This window comes from Scyliorhinus canicula, chromosome 18 (assembly GCF_902713615.1).
Source record: "Scyliorhinus canicula chromosome 18, sScyCan1.1, whole genome shotgun sequence".
NCBI lineage: Eukaryota > Metazoa > Chordata > Chondrichthyes > Carcharhiniformes > Scyliorhinidae > Scyliorhinus > Scyliorhinus canicula.
In genome coordinates this window covers 78,314,129-78,335,707 of record NC_052163.1, presented here as the reverse complement: position 1 = coordinate 78,335,707, position 21,579 = coordinate 78,314,129, and the positions used below count along the sequence as shown (strand labels likewise).

Genomic DNA, 21,579 nt, shown 5'->3' with positions numbered 1-21,579 from the left:
TCCGTCCCTTTCATGGGGCGTCCGGTCATGAGGGTGTGGGGGGTGTACCCTGTGGACGTGGATACTGTGTTCCTTAAAAAATTAAAGCAAATGGGAGAACTGAATCCCAGGTGCTGTTATTCTGCTGCACCATTTTCCTGAGGGTGGCTTTTAATGTCCTGTTCATCCTCTCTACAATACTACTTGACTGGGGGTGGTATGCAATATGAAACTTTTGTCTAATGCCGAAAATCGTGAGGACGTTTTTCATTACACGTCCTGTAAAATGGAAGCCTTGATCGGATTTTATACTGCGGGGGAGTCCCCATCTTGTGAAGATGGGGTATCTCTTTGAAACATCGTGGAGGAATTGAGTGTGGTGCGGGACCCTCCTGTGTCTCAAAGAAATTCTACGGGGTTGTCCCCGGACTTTGCCTCCTACGACCGGTCGACCGGACTTGTCCCAAAGGGTGTCGCAGACCCAAGTTGGGGAGCCCAAACACCGTCAGTCGGTGCCGTTCATGTCTCCATTCTCTGAACGGGCGCTAACGCTATGGATGGGCTTTGCCCTATTCCTATTTAGGGTGCCTGTCTGTTGATTTCTCTGCTGCTTTTGTGGCGCGTTGCACTCTCGTGCAAAGTGTCCTAACTGTCCACAGTTATAACACTCTTGGGATTTGGGCTGGGTTGGGCTGTTCCTGCCCTTATTTACCCATGCGGGGTTCTGGTGCGCTTTAACTGGATTCATGTCTGCCTGTTCTTCCTCGGGTTTGATAAATGTGGTTTTGCCTTGGACTGATTGCTCCCAAGCGCGGGACAACCTTTTCAAAACCCATTTTTCATTGTGGGCCTCGTCTGAGGGGTGGTAATTTGCGCAAGCCCTCTGTCCTGCCTCTGTCGCTTGCGAGACCAGGCTTCGAATCCATTTGGCCATATTATCTGCGGACAAATGGGCGCGGGCTAACTCTCCAAAAACTGCTGTGAAGTGAATCCATAAGCGTCCAGCAAACGTTGTGGGGTGCTCTGTTTTCTTTTGCCTGCACTTGTTTAGACCTTCTACCGGGTCTCCTCTGTTATAGCCGATCGCGTCCAGGATCGCTGTGTGCATCTCTTGGAGTGTGCCTCCTCCTACATTCCGTGGGTCGGGAAGGCCTGCCACGACTTAAGGGTCAAGGCTTAAAACCATGAGCTTTACCTGCTCTCTCTTGTCCAGGCCGTACACGGTGGCCTGCTGTTTAACCTTAGCAAAAAACTGGTGGGGGTCTGATGTGGGAAGGAACAATGTCATTTTTCCACACCCGTCCCGTAATTGGGTTACGGTTAACGAGGTTGTATAAAGGAAATCTGCGTCTCCTTCTGCTGCGGCCCTGTGGTGTGTGGTGACAGGGTTCATGGGTGTATGTTCTGCCTGTTCAGTGGGGGCTTGGGGTGCTCTCCTTTTCTGGGGGTTTTCCTGCATACATGTTCCATGTACGTATCTATGGGCAGTTCCATTCAATTCCTGCCAAACAGGGCTGTTCTCCTGATCTAACTGGGGTCCTAATGTACTTTGAAACCCATTCTGAACGGAAAGCAGAGGTTGCAATTCTGCAATTTGCTTCCGGCACTTTGCGTGGTCTATGGAGCTGTGCCTTTGTTCCATCGTGGAAGTATGGAGTGCTCGTAGGGCTGCTTTCAAATCATTGCACTGTTTCTGCAATTTCTCTGCCTGTTGCTCGGTTTTTTGTCTTACCAAGACTGCACGTTGTGTGTCCTGGTAGGCCTTATCATATTGGGTTTGGAAACTACTCAAATGCGCGAGACAAGACTGGTGTGTCCTCTTGGCATCATCCACCTCTCTGTCCCTCGCTGCTTACTTCTCTCTTAAATCCTTATTCTCCTTCTCACCTTCGCTCACATCTACCTCACTATTTCTGTCTCTCTTCTCAGTCTCTCGAGTGTCCTACCGACCTCCTCTGTGCCTCGTAATTGTGCCAAGCAGGACACGATTGCCATCGGCTTGCGAGCTTTTCTCAAGCTCTTCTTGTGGATCTCTGACAGGTTCTCCCACCAAGTATGTCCTATACTCCCGGGACCTGTTTCGTTATTGATGCAGAATTCACTCCAAAGGGGCCATCCTTTCCCTTTGAGATATCTTCTGATCTCATCTTCCCATACGGGACACTGTCCTACTCTACTGGTCGCTGCGACCTCGAATTCCTGGGGGTTCGTAAGGCGTTCCATTGCCTTCATTGCCAACAGGGGGTGATAAAGTGGTGATGTAAACACGGGTACGGCTTACGCTATTTTCCGGCCTACAAAACTCCCGACAATTTTACGCAACAATATCTCTCAGGTTTAGCTTATATTCCTGTTAGTACGCATGCATTAACACACTTCCGAATCTCGGAGGCTTGATCAGTACTGTTCTTACGCTTGTGGTTTTTCTGTTTCTAATTGGATTCTCAATTCAAATCTCGGTCCTCTCGGAGTGGTGATGCCACTTCTAAATCGAGTTCCGTCAGGTCAGATGTCGCCAGTAAATGTTGCTCGTTGTGTTCTCTCTTTAATTGACTCTGTTTATGGCGGTTAATATGGTGGCCTTCCTTAATTCTAATTATGCGTGCTCAAGAGTCGCCAGGTATCTTTCGATACTGCCGCAAGGTTCAAAACCGAACACTGATCATAAACTCGATACACCAGTTAGTAAGTTCGAAATCAATGCTCATTTATTTACACACACAGTCAATTATACTCATGCACAAACTCTACCAACTAAACTATCACTACTACTAAAGCCTATACTTAGCTTTGGGCACCCACTCAGTCAGAGGAACAATGGCCGTTGTCCGGTTCTGAGGCTGCTGGGGTCGAACTGGTACGGAATAGTAGCTCGAAGTGTACGTTGACTTTGGACTTACTTGTTCTGGTGCAGCTGCTAGGCAGGCTTCTCCTTGCTGAGAGCCAAGGCCAAGAGAGCAATTCTCTCTTGGGGGCTTCTTATACCCGCAGGGGCTTTGCGCGCTTTTGGATGGACCTTGAACTTGGTCTCAATTAATTGGGCCGTATCCTGACCATTGGTATCGATTTACTCCAATAAAGGGGTGGCTGCCCTGATTGCTGGGCGAGCCCTAGGTGGCCGTTGGCCTGCTTTGTTCTAGTCTCCTCTGGCGCCGGGGTGCCTGCTTTAGTATAGTTTACCTAAATGTTACCCTTTTGTCCCCGGAGATGGCTCATTAGTATGGTAATGGCTTTGCAGTATCGGTCTGGGAGCTACAGCTCCAATCAGCAGACAAACATTGCACCTGCTTGCTTTCTCAGCATTGTCCATTTTCCCTGCATTCTTTGCAAAGTGTCCATTTTGTAATCGGGACGTGGCCACCCCAGATGTCTACAGGAGGACCGAGAAGTTCTGGAACCTGCGGAGCGCGTCGCTGCTGCCGTTAATGTTGAGGCTGGCTATGGTCATCTCCATGTCAGTAGTAAAGTGCAACCTTCACCTTTTCAGTGCTCAGAAGGAGGAGAGGAGCGTGTGCTCCCTCAGGAGTCCGGCAAGGAAAGATTTCTGCCAGCTCTGCTCAGTTACATCCTCATCTCCCGCCTCTTTAACGTAGGTGCAGGAAGACCGGTTTTGGCGACCACGGTTTGTACACAGAAAATCGCAGAGTTCCTCTTGGGGGATGAGGGGCGACTCAGTGTCGGGCAAGAGGGAGTCCACCGTCTTGCTGCAGATGGACCCAAAACCATCCCCTGTGCCCCCCCCCCCCCCCCCCCCCACCGAGCAGCCGTCCTCCTCCGGGCAGTCGCCATCTGGGACCACGTCCTCTGCCACATTGAGTGTGGCGGACGGCACGGTCCCCACAACCAGCCCTGGGTCTGCCTCAATCCTACCCCCAGGAGCGTCGACAGACGGGTTCCTCACAGGCTCTACTGATAGCGGGCCAGAGGGAGGAGGCGGCTCAGAACCCCCCCTCCTCTTGCGACGTCCGGCCAACGGATAGATCCGGGAATGTTTCCGGAAAAAGCTCCGGGATGGAGATGGTGAAGCCCGGCGTCGGAGGCTGGGGTGGAGAGGGAGGGCCCTGCTCGCCACTACCGCCCAATGACCCTGAGGTCAGGGAGTTACCACAGCTCTCCGGCGTTGTGAAAAGGAATGCCTCTGGTCTGCAAAGTGGCACCGGCGGAACGGGCCACCGGGCGTCTTGCTCACACCTGGCCCCAAGGCGTGCTGCTCGGGGGGGCTGCGACAGCTCGGGTCAAAAGGTGATGGACTTTCTCTGATCTCTTCAGGGGGTGTGGTACAATGTCGATGGGCAGGTGTCAGGGTGCCACCCTCTCTGCACCGGCTTGGGGGGGGGGGGGGGGGGGGGGGGGTGGTGGTCATGATGTTCGTCTCCCCCTGCTCCAAGGAGTGGAGCCGCTTGCGGGGGGCAGCCGGCACTGAAGAAACCTCCATCCTCGCATCGCCCGCACCCACCCCCATCCCTCAACACTCTGCCCCCGGGTTTGTGACTTTGGCGCCCTTCACGCCGACATGAGCTCACGCGCATCACCGCTCCCCCCCCCCTTGTTGACACAGGCCAAAATCACGCCGGGCCTAGTACCGACGCAGAGGCGTCAATGGGCCAGGATGACCTGGAATGTCCGCGGTGGCCTCCAGGCCTGAGGTCTGGGGCGCAGGGATCTCTAGGTTGACGGGATCTCGAGGCTGACGGGATCTCGAGGCTGACGGGATCTGGGTATCTGGAGCCGATCCCTGCCTTGCCTTCTTTTGGGCCTTGCGGACTGGTGGATGCCCTCCCTCCTCCATGCCGGCAGCCGATTGGCCAGTAGGTGCCAGAGTCAGGGTGGCAAAGTCAACGGAGGGAGAGGGGACGGCGGTGCCAGCCGCAGCCGCCTTAGTGTCTGTGATGGCTTGGACGTGGGCCAGTTTTTCCTCACATGCCCCACTTTCTTGCAGGCGTGGCAACGCATGCCATCCGCAGACCAGAAAATGCAGAATGCCTCCCCTAGATGGGAGACCTCGGTGGTGGCCTCAAGAGGGTTCACTGCCACATAGGCATTTCCCACCACGAGCCCCTTCTCAAGGGTGAGGTGGACTGCCCTCTCGGTCCTCAGGAAGAACACGACTTTCCCGTACATACGAGAGGCGGCCACAATGCCGAGGGGCTGAGGACCCCAGCATTTCAGGAGCGCACACCTGTTCGATGATGATGGTGTGAGAGTAGCGCTTTACACCCAGCTTTTGGGTTAGCAACCGGAAGGGTGGCGGGGCTGCGGGAGTAGCGGAGGCAGAAAAGGCCACCACCCACCGCATAGGAAGCTCTGGACTGCCCCGCCACCGGTGTAGGTGAAGTGGTCATCAGGGTAAGTGCCACGCCCACCACAATGTGGGCTTTGTCGTTTTGTAATAAAAAGAGAACAGACGGTGCGGGAGGGGGTGTTAGGGGAAGAGAGAGGTGGAACAATGCACCCTCCCCCTCGGAAGGTATACGGAGTAGTGAGACAAGGAAGGGAAGAGAGAGCAAGGGATACAGTGGGAGGAGGTGGGACACCGTAGATTGTAGGATGCCTGAGGTGGGAGACTCCTGGGACTCCCGTGGAACTGGAGGGTGGGAGGATTGGGGAGCAGGGGCAGATCTTCAACCTGGGAGGGACCCCAGTAAAAACCACAGTCCGTGCTCCCACCCTGCGTCACCACACTGAGGTAAGTGAGTAGCGCAGGTCTGCGAGGTCTTCGGCCCAAGTAGGGCTGAGCAAAAACACAGTCTGTGCGCCCACCCTGGAACGACCACCCAATGGAACCGACCTCCTCCCTGCTGGTGTATGGGATCTTCAGCCCGGGAGGGGTTCAGCAACCACTTGATCTCCCCAACCTGGAAAAAGACCACCGGAAAGAATGAGGAAGGCTTGACAGCTAAGAGAACTGGGCAGGGCTGGGCCCTCAGCCTGGGAGGGGCCCAGCAAACAAGCAATCCAAAGGGTTTTACTCCCACCTTGTTGTTAAAGTCACCTCCTTGTTGTTGTCCTTCTCTGCTTCCTTCCCTCCTCTCTCCTTCCTCCAGGCAGCTCAGCAGCAACCAGCACTGGAAACAGCAGCAAACTGAGCATTATGGGTCATGGTTTAGAAAATTCCAAAGTATATCAAGGAGTTCACCTGACCTACAACTGTTTATTGATTTTGGTTACGATGAGCACAAGAGCCTGCCTTTCAGATGTTATTCAACGGAGGTCTGAGGTGCTTTTAATCAAAAAACAAGCTTTATTCTATGAATTTAATTAATATTTTTATAAACACAGTAAACATTTTATCAACGACAAACATAGGGTGAAACTCTAAAGGGGGGGTGGGGTGCAGGAACAGAGGGACCTCAGTGTAAATGTACATAAGGCATTGAAGATTCAGAGAGCAGTTCATGAAATATATACTGTTTGAGTCGTTATTCATGGGACATTGAGTCCAATAATAAGGAGGTGATGTTGAACTTGTATAAGACACTAGATAGGCCTCATCTGGAGTTCTCCATCCCGTTCTGGATGCTATACCTTGGGAAGGATGGGAAGGCATTGGACAGAGGAGATTCATACGAATGATTCCAGGGATACAAAAACTGTAGCTATGAGGATAGATCTAAAAGTTTGGGACTGCTTTCCTTGGAGAAAAGAAAGTTGAGATGGGATTTGATAGATCTGTGTAGAGTTTTCAAGTTCTCCCCATGTCTGCGTGGGTTTCTCCTGGGCGCTCCGGTTTCTTACCACAGTCCAAAAATTGGGGGGATTGGCCATGCTAAATTTCCACACACTGTCCAAGGATGTACAGGTTAGCTTACGGGTTTAGGGTCAGGAGTGGGCCTAAGTTGGGTGCTTTTACAAAATGTCAGTGCAGACTTGATGGGCCAGAATGGCCTCTTTCTGCACTGTAGGAATTCTATGGTTCGCTTATAGGGTTGACAACTGTGATTAAATATATTCCTGGAGATTTCTCCTCCATGTCCAGCTGCTCATTGGACAACATATCTATCCTTGTTACCTATGGCCTTCCTACACCAATTGGAAAGCAAAAAGATTCATTACACAATTGTGACTGTCAGCCAAACAGCCTCCCCCCAACCCCTTTCTTTGCTTTGTCCCCCATTTCCTTTCCTTTTGTTTGCTTGGTGACCTTCCGTACGTTTGGAGGTAACTGTGAGTGGTGACTGCTGCCCACCCACATTGATAGCCACCGTGTGTCTGCAGGCCGTGAGTGTGTTTAATTGTCACCTGCTCTGTTGCCGTGGTCTGACATGAGGGTCGTGTCAGGGTGGACTGACCTGATGTCACTGATGGGTTGGACTGGCGTGGGGGGAGTGTTTTGGCCGAGTGCTGTTGTCCTTCTTATACTGTTGCCTGTCCATGTCTTCAACGGGAGTTCAAGGGTTTGTTGCCGCCTGCTTTGGAAGGGAGGCTGGGTGATGTCTTGCCACTGACGTTGGTCCAGAGGCGAGAGTATCTGTTCCCTGCATCGCGTGACTGTATTGCTGGGAACTGCAAGGGAAGGGGGAGAACGAGGCTGAATGGCCCGAATGGACACCTTGATGAGGATATTGCAGGCATGTTGTTGCAGCCTGTTGCTCACCTTGTGTTTTTGCTGCCTGTTTACTGTTCAACACCTATTTGGTATTCTTTGTGTAACTGCACTGCTGTGGTTTACTGCTTGTACCGTTTGCTTTGTTTGTTTTGGAAGCACAGTGGTTAGCATTGTTGCTTCACAACATCAGGGTCCCGGGTTCGATTCCCGCTTGGGTCACTGATATGCCAATGAACACACGGCGAGTGGTGAACGTAACTGAGGCTTTAATACACTAAACAGAAAGCCTCCTGGCCTCTGATCCCGAACTGGATCAGAGGCGGAGACCAGCCACCTTCATACATGAGCCCGAGGGGAGGAGCCACAGGCAGAGCCAGCAGGGACAAGCCCAGGCATGTAACAATACAATACAATAGTGGTTTACCACATTCACCCCCTGTTACAAAAAGAAAAGAGTCCAGTGGGGGTGAAGTGGGCTTAAAGATCAAGTCTGTCGGAGGCCTTGACCTTCCGCCATGATCGCTTCAGTCCCGGCTGTGGTGTGGGCACCCGTGTCGAGACCTGCGCATCCGGGAGCGTGTTGCCTTCTTCTTCACCCAGTTGTTGAGTTGGTGGAGGGGGGGGGGGGGGCAGTGGTATGGGCGGGGGCGGGGGTGGTGGTGATTGTCACCGGTGGGCCTGGGGGTGCCAGTTCTTGAAGTAGCCGGGTAGTGCTGGAGGGAGATGGTGTAGGATCGGGGGTGGTGGTGATGGTCGCTGGGGATCCTGCAGGTGCCAAATCCCGGAGGGAGACTGTGTCCTGTCGCTCGCCCTGATGTGCCACGTAGGCATATTGTGGATTGGCATGGAGGAGACCTTCTCGACGAGGGGATCTGATTTATGGCTCCTCGCATGCTTCCGGAGGAGGATGGGCCCTGGGACTGTCAGCCAGGACGGTAGCGAGACCCCGGAGGTGGACTTCCTGGGGGGAAAGCAAACATACGCTCGTGAGGAGTCTCGGTGGCAGTACACAGGAGTGACCGGATGGAGTGGAGCATATCAGAGAGGACCTCCTGCCAGCGGGAGACTGGGAGACTTCTAGACCGTAGGGCCAGGAGAACGGCCTTCCAGACCGTCGCATTCTCCCTCTCTACCTGCCCGTTTCCCCGGGGGTTGTAGCTGGTCATCCTGTTGGAGGCGATGCCCTTGCTGAGCAGGAACTGACGCAACTCGTCGCTCCTGAAGGAGGAACCCCGATCGTTATGGGTGTAGATGGGGAACTCGAACAAGGTGAAGGTACTGTGCAGGGCCTTGATGACGGTTGCAGAGGTCATGTCGGGGCATGGGATGGCAAAGGGGAATCTTGAGTACTCGTCAACGATGTTGAGGAAGTACACGTTACGGTCAGTGGAGGGGAGGGGCCCTTTGAAATCGACGCTGAGGCGCTCAAAGGGGCGAGAGGCCTTTACCAGGTGCTCTCTGTCTGGTCGATGGAAGTGTGGTTTGCACTCCGCACAGACCTCGCAGTCCCTGGTCACGGTCCTGACCTCCTCGATGGAGTAAGGCAGGTTGCGAGCCTTGATAAAGTGAAAAAAACGGATGACCCTCTGGTGACAGAGGTCATTGTGGAGGAAGTGCTGGAGGTTTTGGTCATGGTCCTGCAGGTCATGGCCGCAGATGGTGACATTATCTAAGTATGGGAACGTGGTCCGCAGCCCGTACTAGTCAACCATTCGGTCCATTTCCCTTTGGAAGACCGAGACCTCATTGGTGACGCCGAAGGGAACCCTGAGGAAGTGGTCCAGGCAGCCATCTGCCTCGAAGGCAGTGTATTGGCGGTCCTCCGGGCGGATAGGGAGCTGGTGGTACACGGACTTCAAGTCAACTGTGGAGAAGACTCGATACTGCGCAATCTGATTGACCATGTAAGATATGTGGGGGAGGGGGTACTCATTGAGCTGCGTGTACCGGTTGATGGTCTGACTGTAGTCGATGACCATCCGTCGCTTCTCCCCAGTCTTGACGACCACCGCTTGGGCTCTCCAGGGGCTGGTACTCGCCTCAATGATCCCCTCTCGTAGGAGTCGCTGGATCTCCAACCTGATAAAGGCCCTGTTCTGGGCACTATATCGCCTGCTCCTAGTAGCGACGGGCTTACAGTCCGGGGTGAGGTTAGCAAAGAGCGAGGGTGGGGAGACCTTAAGGGTCACGAGGCTACAGGCGGTGAGGGGGAGCAGGGGTCCACCGAACTTTAAAGTAAGGCTTTGCAGGTGGCACTGGAAGTCGAGCCCCAGTAATAGGGCAGCACAGAGATGGGGAAGGACGTAGATTTTGAAGTTAGTGTACTCTACGCCTTGTACAGTAAAGGTCGCAACACAGTATCCCCGGATTTCTACTGCATGTGATCCGGAAGCCAGGGAGATCTTCTGGGTCCCGGGTAAGATTGGGAGGGAGCAGCGCCTTGCCGTATCTGGGTGCATGAAGCTGTCTGTGCTCCCGGAGTCGAAAAGGCAGGCCATCTCGTGCCCGTTGATCCGGACGGTCATCGTCGATTTTGTGAGGTGATGAGGCCAGGACTGGTCGAGCGTGATGGAGGCGAGCTTCGGAAGGTGATGGGTAGGCCGGTCGGAGGTAGCGATGGCCAGTGTACGATCGGGTGAGCAGGGCTCCTGGGAGGCTGCGGAGTGGTCCCAAGGTGGCGGTCCCCATGGGTCACGCGTTGCGGGTGGCATCGGAGATGGTGTTAAAGATGGCGGCCCCCATGGGTTGCACGTGGCGGCCGAAATCAAAGATGGCGGCACCCATGGGTTGCACATGGCGGCCGAAAGTGAAGATGGCGGCACCCATGGGTTGCACATGGTGGCCGAAATCGAAGATGGCGGTGAAGATGGCGGCACCCATGGGTTGCACATGGCGGGTGGCGAGGCAGCTGGGGGCGGCCCCGACAGCCAGCAGGCAGCGCTGCTGGACCTAGAAGCTTTAGGGACAGATCGGGCCTGGCAGACATTCGCAAAGTGGCCCTTCCAACCACACCCGTTGCAAGTCGCGTTCCGTGTAGGGCAGCGTTGTCGGGGATGATTACCCTGGCCACAAAAGTAGCACTTGGGGATTCCGGCATTGGAGGGCTGCTGCGCCGGCACAGGCTTGCGCCGCACCGGTGTCGGATAATGGTGGCGCCCACAAGGTCCACGACGGTGCTGCGCGGTCGGAGGTGTAGGCCTCCATGTTCTGGTAGGTCACCTCCAGTGAGTTTGAGAGCTGCACTGTCTCTAGGAGGCTGAGTGAACCCCCTTCTAGCAATTGCTGGCGGATGTAGCTAGATTTCATGCCCACGACATAAGTGTCCCTGATCAACAGCTCCACGTGTTGGGTAGCCGATACCATCTGGCAGTCACAGCTCCGGCAGAGTACCCATAAGGCACGCAGGAATTCTGCTAGTGACTCCCCAGGGCGTTGTCGTCTCGTGGCAAGAAGGTGCCTAGAGTACACCTCATTCACAGACTTAATAGTGTCCCTTCAGCAGCATTATCGCCTCCGTATACGAAGGGGCATCCCTGATGAGAAGAAAGACTTGCGGGCTCACCCATGCGTGGAGGATCTGCTGCTTCGGGAGGTTGGTGAAGTCTTCGGTGAAGGATCCGAGGTACGCTTCAAAGCAACTTAGCCAGTGCTCAAACGTTGCAGTGGCGTCGGCTGCCTGTGGGTCCAGCTCAAGGCGATCAGGCTTGAGTGATGAATTCATATTAGATGTTTAGTGTATTAAATTGATATGCCATCAATGAACAAACGACGAGTGGTGAATGTAACTGAGGCTTTAATAAACTAAATAGAAAGCATCCTGGCCTCGGATCCCGAACTGGATCAGAGGTGGAGACCAGCCACCTTCATACATGAGCCCGAGGGGAGGAGCCACAGGCTGAGCCAGCAGGGACAAGCCCAAGCATGTAACAATGCAAATACAATACAGTGGTTTACCACCTCCACTGTCATTGTGGAGTCTGCATGTTATCCCCATGTTTGTGTGGGTTTCCTCCGGGTGATCCGGTGTCCTCCCACAAGTCCCTAAAGACGTGCTGTCAGGTGAATTGGACATTCTGAATTATCCCTCTGTGCCCCCGAACAGGCGTTGGAACGTGGTGGCTGGGGGCTTTTCACAGTAAGTTCATTGCAGTATTAATGTAAGCCTACCTGTGTGATGCACAATCAATGGACACAAAACGTAGATAAAGTCCAAATGATAGGCTTTAGTACACAAGAAGTGGACCCAGCAGCAGATGTACAGAATAATGGCTGACTGCTGGGGACACGGGTTCTTATACCCCGCCTCGTAGGCGGAGCTACCTATCTCAGCCAATCGGCTGAGAGGCACATGACATACCTGGGCCAATGGGCAGCGAGTCCTCTGCACCAATGGCAGCTCACACTCCCAGGTACCGTAATACCACTAGTCATACTACCACACTGTGACACTAATAAATATTATTATTATTATCGTAAGGTTTACTGTTTAATAAACAAAATATTCCTCCAAATTCTTAAATATTTTTCACATAGGTATCTTTTGTAAGGTTTTGAAATGTTCAAAGAAAATGGCGACAGAAACACAGGGGGCGATTCTCCGCACTCACGATGGTGCGGAGAATAGCGGGGGTCGTAAATTTTTATGGCCACGCTGGTCTGACGCCCTCCCGTTATTCTCCCCCCCTACGCCCGCCTCCCGACACAAATCGCTGCCCGCCGTTTTTTTATGGCGAGCAGCGATTCTCAGCTGGCCGATGGGCCGAAGTCCAAGCCCTTTACGACCATTTTTAGGAACGTCAAACACACCTGGTCTGACCGTTCGTAAAAACGGCCGTAAAGTTGCGATCTTGGGAACCATGGCACCGATTGGCACGGCAGTACCACGGGTACTTACCCCGCGCACTCTTTGTCCTTCCGCCGCCCCGCTGTATCCATTCGCGGAACGGCTGAGGGGCATCCCGGCCCGCGCATGCGCAGGTTTCAAATCCGCGCATGCGCGGGTTGGAGTCTTCCAAACCGCGCATGTGCGGCTGACGTCATGCGACGCGTCAGCCGTCGCAAACTCTGGCAAGCGGGCTTAACGAAATTCATTAAGCCCACGATGCCGGAGTTCACGGCCGCGGCATGCTAGCCCCGACCGGGGACCAGAATCGGTTCCCGGTCGGGGGGGGGCGGAGGCTGGTGTCAAACCCGCCCGTTTTGACGCCAGCCTCACGATTTCTCCCAGTTTCGGAGAATCACGCCCACAATGTCCCAATAATTTTTCTCCAGGGCTGCACACCGACTCCAGGCCGATCCTGGAGGGTTGGGAACCCTACCCTGTACTATAGGGAGATGGTGATGATAGTATATAATTACCTATATCTTACTTTCCAATCCAGGTAAACTTTCTCTCCTGGAACAGAATTGAGTGTGTCAGTTTGTGAAAGTGCCATTTGGAGCAGGAATGGAGACAGGCTGACAGTTTGAGCCCATTAAAGATGCTGAATACATTCCCGAGTATCCCGTGGGAATGGGATTGGAGGGTGTTCCCGGCTATAAAACGGGCTGGTGTTTGGGGAAGTCATTATCCTGATTCAGTAACCAGGATGGGACGTTGGTTGGGTGTTTGTTCTCTCTGCCTTCTGGCCGGCTCCTTACTCTCAGCCCAGCCGCCACTCCTCGGGAATGATGTTTGTGTCCCAGAGCCAGGCTGGAGATTTGAGTGCGGTCACTCCGGGGTCAGCAGTACCGAGTGCAGCCGCCAGGGTTGCTGCTTTGACCCGCAGAGCTCCAGTCACCATCCCTGTTTCTACAATCTGAGAAAGAGTCCAGGTAACAAACCCTCTCCCCAGTCTAGGGGGGAGACTAGTGAAGAAAATCCAACTTGGGATTTGTTGCTGTTTCACTGTAATGGAGAATAGGAATGGAGGGAATTCCTCAGCTGGAATGAGTGAACTAACTGGGTGTGGGGATGGGTTTAACCTTCCCAACGCCAGGAATTCCGCTATCATATTGAAGGCAGCTGAGGCTTTGTTACCGGTGTTCGAGAATCTCGGGGAAAGATAAATGAGGTTAATTTGGAGGATTTTGTTTCAAAAGTTCTATAACTGACGCTATGCTGATAAAGTGTTGATCCTTTATTGAGAGAAATCCTAGTGGGACATCTTGGTCAAACCTGTGGAGCGTCGGTTACTTTGCTCAGTCATGCTATCGGAGTTTTTTGTAGCATTTGCGATGATGCATTTGGCGGGGGGGGGGGGGGGGGTAGATTCTGATGCTTACAGCAACTTGGTCAGAGGGTTCGTGTTGGAGTGCATGTGCATCAATCTCTGAACATTGTTAAAAATTGGCAAAGCACAGGATATTTGGCTTCTCAAAAGATTTGGGGATTGTGTGAAAAGGCTTGTTGGGGAGAAGGAGATGACAGGTGTACATGACCGATGGTCCCTCATAAGGTGGAGAAGAGCAAACGTGTCCTACCAGCTGTCAAGGACCGGGGACACAGATTAAGTTCTGCAGCAAGGGATTGAGGTTTTTTGTGTGCAGTTGTAATCAGAATCTCTACAGTGCAGAAGGAGGCCATTTGGCCCATTGAGTCTGCACTGACCCTTTGAAAGTTCACCCTATGTAAGCCCATGTCTCGTCTCTTTCTTTCCTCCCCCCCCCCCCCCCCCCCATCCCCGTTACCTTGCCTATCCTCTTGGATTTGCCTAAGCTGCACATTCCTTTGGAAGAAACTAGGCACCTGCAGTGTCACCCGAGGCTGGAATTGATCCTGGGTTCATGGTGTTGTGTGGCACCAGTGCTAATCACTGCCACCATGCAACATGTTGGTGGAATGTTTTCATTCCTCAATGTGCATAAGTGATCAGCTGTGACCAGTATCTGGGAGGTTAAAAGATCAGTTCCTTCCTGCCATCTTCCATGCAGTGTGATCAAATGGTGACCATGTCACATGTGACAATTAGCTGTTTGGCAGGACTGGAACCCTGAGGAAGTGAATTGTTTTTTAAACTTTCATTGATGCTTTTTCCACAAGCTCTTAATTCCTGAAGAGGTGTGTGAGACCTGGAGCCCTCAGCCCACGGGTGGTGGAAGCAGCAAATATTAACAATAATGACTATGATCTGAGCAGGTGGCTTGAGGAGCTGGTATTGGTCTATGGTACATCGCTGCACTGTTTAGTTCAGTTGAGTTACTGCATTGGCATGGATGGTTTCAGAATATAACTGGAAGGGTTTGAGCTCTTCCAATTCAATAATTGGGAGTTGTCAATCCTCTTGCCTCTTTGTGGTGGGGTGTTTAGTTTGCAGCATTGCTCAACTCCATGCTGACTTTCCTGTAGTTTGTCAAACATGAATCCTTACTCCTGTCAATTGAAGAGCTGTTTTATGGCTTTTTGATCTGAGACCCCTAACCACCAATGGGAGCAGTGGAAATGATTTTCTCTCTTTGCAGTGTGCACAGCTGATGGTCAGTTCCTCATCGTGATCTCCAGCAACCTGACCCGTCCTGCCCTCAACCTGTCATCTCTGTATGTGAAGGATGGACAAGAGGCTGAGTGCAAGCCTAAACTAACCACTGCCCAATTTGTGACTTTCCACTTTCCAATTACCTCTTGTGGCTCCAGCAAGCGGGTGAGTATTGAAGGGTCAAAGCATTTTCCCACTAAATGAGTCAGCTTCTTATTAAAACAGCCTTATTGCAGGAGGAAGATGGATCCTTGATATATGAAACAGATGTCTTTGGGAAGAGGACGATTCAGACTGGGAAGCTGGGTTCAATAACCCGGGACAGCACCTTCGGGTAGGGGGATGGTGGGAGATGTTGGTATTGGGAGGGGACGTGTGACTGAATGAAGCTCCAACTACTTCTGTTTCTCTGCAGCCTGCATGTCCAGTGCAAGTACATAGGAAGTCAAGAGACTGGCTTGCAGATCAATGTCACGGTTTACACTGTTTCTCCTCCACCTCCTGCTTCTGAAGATGGGATTCTGGAACTGGAATTGCGAATAGCAAAAGGTAGAGCTGGCCTGGGTAATGGTTTATGGAAGCAGTGGGGACGTATCCATACAGGGAGTGACTGGTTCTTGTGTCTGCCCCTCAGGTGGTGATTACAGTTCCTGGTATGTGGATAGTGACTACCCCATTCGGAGAATCCTTCAGGAACCAGTGTTTGTGGAGGTTCGTGTCCTGGATCGCACTGACCCAATGATTGTCCTGAGGCTGCATGACTGCTGGGCAACTCCTGTTCCTGCCCCTGACCATGAGATGCAATGGAGTCTACTGGTGGATGGGTAAGTATGAATGGGAAGGCTAACAGTTTGTAGTCAGTTCAAGGAACAGTATGACTAGACTGATTCCAATCTCTTTCCCCTTTCTTTTTCACCTTTTCCGCAGTAGCCATGAACCCACTAGGGAGAATTCCAGACATATTGGGGTTTCTGGCAACTGCATCCAGACTTTCAAGTCACATGAGCCACACTAGTCTTTATTTTGACCATCTACTCCCTTCAGGAATCAATAGAACTGTTGATTTGAAGCCACACGCATTGCATCAGTCAGCAATATATTCCAGAAGCTCAGCTCTTGGCAAGATGGAAACGTGTGGTCCATGATAACCCATGGCTACATTATACAGGAATGACAACTCTTTGGTCAATGGAGGGCAGCACACTGGGAAGTAGTTAGCACTGCTCCTCAGTGCCATCAAATAGTAACGTTATGGTGGGGCAGGCAATAAACAAAGAAATAACTGATGCATGTAGAAATACAGCAGTTATCATGGAGGATTTTAATCTACATGTTGATTGGTTTAACCAAGTCGGTCAAGGCAACCTTAAGAAGGAGTTTATAGAATGTATCCTAGAACAGTGTGCAATGGAACCTACGAGGGAACAAGTGGTGCTAGATCTTGTCCTGTGTAATGAGACAGGATTGATTCATGATCTCATAGTTAGGGATTCCCTCAGAAGGAGTGATCACAATATGGTGGAATTTAAAATACAGATGGGAGGGTGAGAAGGTAAAATCAAATACTAGTGTTTTGTGTTTAAACAAAGGAGATTACAATGGCATGAGAAAAGAACTAGCTAAGGTAGACTGGGAGCAAAGACTTTATGGTGGAACTGTGGAGAACCTTCCAAGTGATTTTTCAGTGCTCAGCAAAGGTTTATACCTACAAGAAGGATGGTAGAAAGAGGGGAAAATCGACCATGGCTATCTAAGGAAATAAGGGAAGGGAGAGTATCAAATTGAAGGAAAAAGCATACAAGTGGCAAAGATTGGTGGGAGACTAGAGGACTGGGAAATCTTTAGGGGGCAACAGAAAGCTACTAAAGCTATAAAGCAGAGTAAGGTAGAGTATGAGAGTAAACTTGCTCAGAATATAAAACAGACAGTAAAGGTTTTTACAAATTTATGAAACAAAAGAGTGGCTAAGGTAAATATTGGTCATTTTAGAGGATGAGAAGGGAGTTTTAATAATGGGAGATGAGGAACTGAACAGGTTTTTTTGGGGTCTGTCTTCACAGTGGAAGACACAAATAACATGCCAGTGACTGATAGAAATGAGGCTATGACAGGTGAGGACCTTGAGAGGATTGTTATCACTAAGGAGGGAGTGATGGGCAAGCTAATGGGGCTAAAGGTAGACAAGTCTCCTGGCCCTGATGGAATGCACCCAGAGTGCTAAAAGAGATGGCTAGGGGAATTGCAGATGCACTAGTGGTGATTTACCAAAATTTACTAGACTCTGGGGTGCTCCCGGTGGATTGGAAATTGGCAAACGTGACACCATTGTTTAAAAAAAAGAGATAGGCAGAGAGCGGGAAATTATAGGCCAGTGAGCTTAAATTCGGTTGTAGGGAAGATGCTGGAGTCATCATCATCAAGGAAGAAATAGCAAGGCATTTGGATAGAAATTGTCCCATTGGGCAGATGCAGCATGGGTTCATGAAGGGCCTGTCATGCCTAACTAATTTAGTAAAATTTTGAGGATATAACCAGTGCAGTAGATAACGGGGAGCCAATGGATGTGGTATATCTGGATTTCCAGAAAACCTTTGACAAGGTGCCACACAAAAGGTTGCTGCATAAGATAAAGATGCATGGCTTAAAGTACTTGAAGTAGTAAGTTACCCTACTACTTTACTAGGGTAAAGTAGTAGCATGGATAGAGGATTGGTTAATTAATAGAAGGCACAGAGTGGGGATTATGGGTGTTTCTCTGGTTGGCAATCAGTAGCTAGTGGTGTCCCTCCGGGATCCGTGTTGGGCCCACAATTGTTCACAATTTACATAGATGATTTGGAGTTTGGGTGTCCAAGTTTGCAGATGACACTAAGATGAGTAGTAAAGCAAAAAGTGCAGAGGATATTGGAAGTCTGCAGAGGGATTTGGATAGGTTAAGTGAATGGGCTAGGGCCTGGCAGATGGAATACAATGTTGACAAATGTGAGGTTATCCATTTTGGTAGGAATAATGGCAAACTGGATTATTATTTAAATGATAAAATATAAAGCCTGCTGCTGTGCAGAGAGACCTGGGTATGCTAGTGCAGGAGTCAGAGTTGGTTTACAGGTGATTTAAGAAGGCAAATGGAATTTTGTCCTTCATTGCTAGAGGGATGGAATTTAAGACTAGGGAGGTTATGCTGCAATTGTATAAGGTGTTAGTGAGGCCACACCTGGAGTATTGTGTTCAGTTTTGGTTTCCTTACTTGAGAAGGGACGTATTGGCACTGGAGGGTGTGCAGAGGAGATTCACTTGGTTAATCCCAGAGCTGAAGGGGTTGGATTACGAGGAGAGGTTGAGTAGACTGTGACTATACTCGTTGGCATTTAGAAGGATGAGGGGGGATCTTATAGAAACATGTAAAATTATGAAGGGGATAGATGCAGGCAGGTTGTTTCCACTGGCAGGTGAAAGCAGAACTTGGGGGCATAGCCTCAAAATAAGGGGAAGTAGATTTAGGACTGAGTTTAGGAGGAACTTCCTCACCCAAAGGGTTGTGAATCTATGGAATTCCTTGCCCAGTTGAGGCTCCTTCATTAAATGTTTTTAAGGTAGAGTTTTTTTTAAAGAAAAAAGGGTTATGGTGTTTCGGCTGGAAAGTGGAGCTGAGTCCACAAAAGATCAGCCATGATCTCATTGAATGGCGGAGCAGGCTTGAGGGGCCAGATGGCCTACTCCTGCTCCTAGTTCTTGTGTGTCAGGGAGCTGGGTTAAATTTCAACCTTGGGTAAATGCTGTATTTGCCCATTAACGATTGTCAGTTGACCATGCTAGTGTCTAAATGTTGGGTGGCTGTTGTGGGGTTACAGGGGAGTGGTCCTACAGTGCAGCATGAGAACAGGCCCTTCAGCCCTTGTGTGCCAATCATGATGCACATCTAACCTGAATCTAGAATAATGGAGTGAACTAATAGGAAAATACTTCATTTCAAAAAGCTCAACTCACTTTGTTGGTAACAGGTGTCCCTATGAGGGTGATGATTATCAGACTCTTCTACACCCAATGGGTGTATTTTCTGGCCTGAAGTTCCCAACACATCACAAGCGGTTTGAAGTGAAGACCTTTGTTTTCTTGGATGGAAAGTTGGAGCAACCTCTCTCTAGAAAGGTAACAAAAATTCTTTTTTTTTCTTTTTTTTTTTTCTTTTATACAGCTTGGTTCATCTAACTAAATGAAGCTCTCCTAAAATTGCCCTTTCCTCTTCAGGTTTACCTACACTGCAGTGCTGAAGTCTGTTCACCCTCTAGTCAGGATGACTGTTCACCCAAATGTGGCCCAAGTGAGTTTATTTTAATCTTGTGAAAGGGATATCTGGTTGGGTTTCTCCCTCTCTATAGGCCTGCCTTGATGGATTTCTATTTCCAGCATATAAAGATGTTTTGTATTAGAGTATCATCAATGCATAAACGTTGAAAGGATACGCTGAAGTGATTTGTTCATCAACAGACCTGGGGAGTGGGGCAAGATTGTTCATAGCTCAACTACTAGACCTGTATCTTTTTGCTCTCCTCACCTTGTTCTCACATGCTGCTTGCTAATTCACCCTCTTGTGCGATTAGTCTGAATTGGGTCAAAACATTTTCTTCCCAATAGAGAGACAACGTAGGAGTATCGATGACTACAAGGGAACATTAGTGAGTGCTCCTGGTCCCATTTTCCTGGAATATGAGAGTCACCAGTCAAAGAAACTGCATGAAGCAAATGGTACGTAGAGCCTTTTCAAGAGGTCACCTGTCGACACTTCTCAAATATCATGTCCTCAAATATCACATTCTAATCTTCCACTAGGTGCTGCTGAATCTCCTTCTTGGGTTCTGCAAGGAGTATCCATTGGCTTAATGATGCTGTCTCTGTCCCTCCTGGTGGCGGCTGCAGTGTTCATGAAGAGACCAAGAGCTGTTGCTTCTCAATGTAATGACATTGAACTGTAGGCAATAAAAATAAACCAACCTGAGACAAACTTGCATTGTATTTTGTTGTGGCCATGAAATGGCAACAGTCAGCTAAATGCGTGGAACTGAATAAACCGTATCAGATCTACCTTGTATCTTTCAATTTAGTCCAACTTATTCAAAGTAGTATTGTATTTCAGGTCTTCCTCTTTTGCTGCAGTAATGGTCCTTCAGTTTGCATGGGGCACGTTCGCTGCACCAAGAATAAGATAATGAATCTGAAAATTGCTTCTACTTTTGCATCCTGGTTTTTTCACCTAAATGATGTAGGATGACATGCAGGCGGTCTCATTGCAATCCAGGTGATATCTGGATCTTGAAGCTTTCAGCAAGTAGTTGAACCAGCCTTGGGGAGGCTGCAGTAGGTGACAAGAACATGTCTCATCTCAGTAGATCAGATAGCCCCCAGCTATGAATGAAGCCATAAATTGTACGACTACTGTCTTAAAGACTGTGCTTAACCATGCTTGACTCATTGACTCCCCAACATCACCGATCCCTGAAACTATCAAATGGTTGACGTGCATTAATGAAAGGGGCCAGGATGTGGTTTCCTTGGACTTTCTGCAAGCTTTTCTGATCCCACAAGGAGATTGCTGTCTAAAATAAGCAGTGAGATTGGGGCTAGTCTATTGAGATGCATTTTTTAAAAAAAAACAACTTGTTGACAGGCAGCAAAGGAAACTGGCCTAGTGAAGTTAAAACTCACCACTATTCTTAGAATTCCCCCTATACCAAAAAAAAGTCGATATTCTAAATGGTGAACAGGGATTCTCACTCCGATGCAGGCTTCGGTGGGTGCTATTCAAGTCCAACTATATTTTCAAGTTATCCCCCAGTATAACCCATACCTTCACTGAAGAATTTTAACCTACTTGCCCCTTAGTAGCATCGATGTCCTGCGTTGTAAAGTAGGCTAATAACCACTGTTTCAGGTTAAAAGTTTAAGTTGTTTTATCACTTTTTTTTTAAAAGCTGTAAATACTTTCTGAGGTTAAAAAGCTCTTGCTTCTGGATCCTTCCTGTTGGTTGAAGGGACCGTCAGGCCCACCTTGACAATCAATCTTCTTTAAAATCTGGTCTTCTTGATGTATTCACTGGTGAACTCGGTTGCTGTGTCCTATCCTTCCCATGTACCGAGCTGGCTCTGCTGGCTGTCCCCTTTCTTTGGGTTTATTTTTCTCTTTTGAAGAGTTATTATTGTAAATGAGCTTGTTTCACTTTGATTGTTTAAAAAGTATCTTTAATACAACTAATTATTCATTTTCAGCATAACATCACCTCTCAGATCTGATTTTAAAAATGCTTTGGTTTCAATAGGTGTTACTTTTATTGTGTGATTTCTAATCGTTTAATTTTCCAATTGTCCCCAGCTCATAAATTTAAAGTCAAAATCAAAGGCACAGTTATGTTCCTCATAGACAGGTTGTCTCCAATTTTCTTTTAATTGACTTGATGTTCGCAGAATTTTACACTTGGAATTGACGACAATTTCGACTGAGCATCATCCAGCTTTTTACTAAGGGTTTGTTTCAATTAAGGTATGAAACTTTGCTTTTAACTGTATGCTTAAAATTTAACTTGCTTATGTCTTGAAAGACCTGCC

The 21,579-nt window shown here is 49.7% G+C and overlaps 1 protein-coding gene across 1 annotated transcript in view; it reads left to right on the top strand.

The window, feature by feature from the left end:
* Positions 1-19,981, top strand: part of LOC119952923 — a 43,814-nt gene extending 23,833 nt beyond the window's left edge. The window contains exons 10-18 of the mRNA XM_038776554.1: positions 13,106-13,339; positions 14,966-15,144; positions 15,216-15,313; positions 15,395-15,528; positions 15,614-15,803; positions 18,981-19,128; positions 19,228-19,300; positions 19,615-19,725; positions 19,810-19,981. Coding sequence (XP_038632482.1) covers positions 13,106-13,339; positions 14,966-15,144; positions 15,216-15,313; positions 15,395-15,528; positions 15,614-15,803; positions 18,981-19,128; positions 19,228-19,300; positions 19,615-19,725; positions 19,810-19,952 — 1,310 coding nt within the window. The 3' untranslated portion in view covers positions 19,953-19,981. The remainder of the gene's footprint in view (positions 1-13,105; positions 13,340-14,965; positions 15,145-15,215; positions 15,314-15,394; positions 15,529-15,613; positions 15,804-18,980; positions 19,129-19,227; positions 19,301-19,614; positions 19,726-19,809) is intronic.
* The last annotated feature ends 1,598 nt before the right edge of the window (positions 19,982-21,579 follow it).